The sequence below is a fragment of the Sorex fumeus genome, unplaced genomic scaffold (genome assembly GCF_029834395.1).
Source record: "Sorex fumeus unplaced genomic scaffold, SorFum_2.1 ptg000007l, whole genome shotgun sequence".
Lineage (NCBI taxonomy): Eukaryota > Metazoa > Chordata > Mammalia > Eulipotyphla > Soricidae > Sorex > Sorex fumeus.
In genome coordinates this window covers 4,861,562-4,863,035 of record NW_026606064.1, presented here as the reverse complement: position 1 = coordinate 4,863,035, position 1,474 = coordinate 4,861,562, and the positions used below count along the sequence as shown (strand labels likewise).

Genomic DNA, 1,474 nt, shown 5'->3' with positions numbered 1-1,474 from the left:
TCACGTCAATAACTTTGTTAGCAGTTTCCTAAGTGCTGCCATAATGTCCTTGTTCCTCAGGGTGTAAATAATGGGATTCAACGTTGGGATCAAAACAGTGTAGAAAAGAGAGATCAGTTTCCCGACTCCTTCGGATTGATTGGGCTTGGGTTGTAAGTAAGTGATGGTGGCCGTTCCATAGAACAGGACTACAACTATCAGGTGAGACGAACAGGTCGAGAAGGCTTTGGACCTCCCTCTGGCTGATGAAAGCTTCAAAATGCTGGAGATAATTTTGCCGTAGGAGACAACAATTAACACAAAGGGGACCATGATAAACACCACCGCGACCACATAGACAGCGATCTCATTCACGAACGTGTCCCCACACGCTAGCTTGAGAATTGGGGGGATGTCACAGAAGAAGTGATTAATTGTGTTAGACCCACAGAAGGGCAGAGAGAAAATCTGGCATGTTTGTCCAATGACCACCGGAACGCTACTGATCCAGGATGCAGTGACCAGCTGGACACAGACCTTGCGGTTCATAACGAGAGGATAGTGCAGAGGGTTACAGATGGCCACATAGCGGTCATAGGACATCACTGTCAGGAGGAGACACTCAGAACCTCCCAGCATAAGGACAAAACACATTTGTGTTGCACAAGCTAAGAAAGAAATGTTTCCCTTCTGGGTCAAAAGGTCTGCGAGCATCCTTGGAATTGTGACAGTCACGTAACAGATTTCTAAAAAGGAGAAATTGCTGAGAAAGAAGTACATGGGGGTCTGGAGAACAGGGTCAATGCTTATTAACAGTATTATGATGCTATTGCACATAAGGATAGTAAGATAGATGACTAGGAACATTGCAAAGAGGATCCACTGGAGATTGGGGCTATCAGAAAACCCCAAGAGAACAAATCCCACCATGGTAGTGATATTTGATTTTTCCATCTTTAATTTGCTCTCCATCTGCAGACATAGTAAATTAAAGATGACAAATTCATTAAAATGAGCAGTTTTTGAACTGCATATTCTTCTCTGTGCACTGGATAAGATGCTGGATTCTATTAATATAATTTTATGAATTACTTTGCCCCTAACTCCTTGTTTTTCAAGAAATGAAATTTGAGACTATAGAAATGAATTGATGTGCAGTTAAAATTATTCAAGGAAATAATTCAAATTATCATTATTTAGTGTTAAAATATTCATGTGTAAAATTAATGAGTATTTTAACACTAAAATTCTAAAGCATTTGAATGTATTTTAATGATAACAGATTTAGAAAAGAATGTGTACTGTTACTTAGAACTTATTGTGCAGAAATAATATCTGATTGTTTTACAATTGTTAGAAGTATGATTAAAAGAATTTTTCTGTTTTTATCTGTTCTCAATGCCAAGAATTTTATATTAAAGATGATTATTCTTGTTTTTAAAAAAGGCTTTTAATTTCTTTAATTCTTATTCCAATGAGAAACAGTTTTATTACA

At 37.6% G+C, this 1,474-nt stretch overlaps 1 protein-coding gene across 1 annotated transcript; it reads right to left on the bottom strand.

Annotated features, from left to right (window-relative positions):
• On the bottom strand, window positions 1-969 carry LOC130044920 (olfactory receptor 10AG1-like). Its single transcript, XM_056137598.1, has one exon. It carries the CDS (start codon window positions 949-951, stop codon window positions 1-3), a length of 951 nt encoding a protein of 316 aa, XP_055993573.1. The 5' UTR covers window positions 952-969.
• Between the last annotated feature and the right edge of the window lie 505 nt (window positions 970-1,474).

Excerpts from the sequence above, each read along its gene's own strand:
- LOC130044920 (XM_056137598.1), bottom strand. The coding sequence starts at position 951 with ATGGAGAGCAAATTAAAGATGGAAAAATCAAATATCACTACCATGGTG.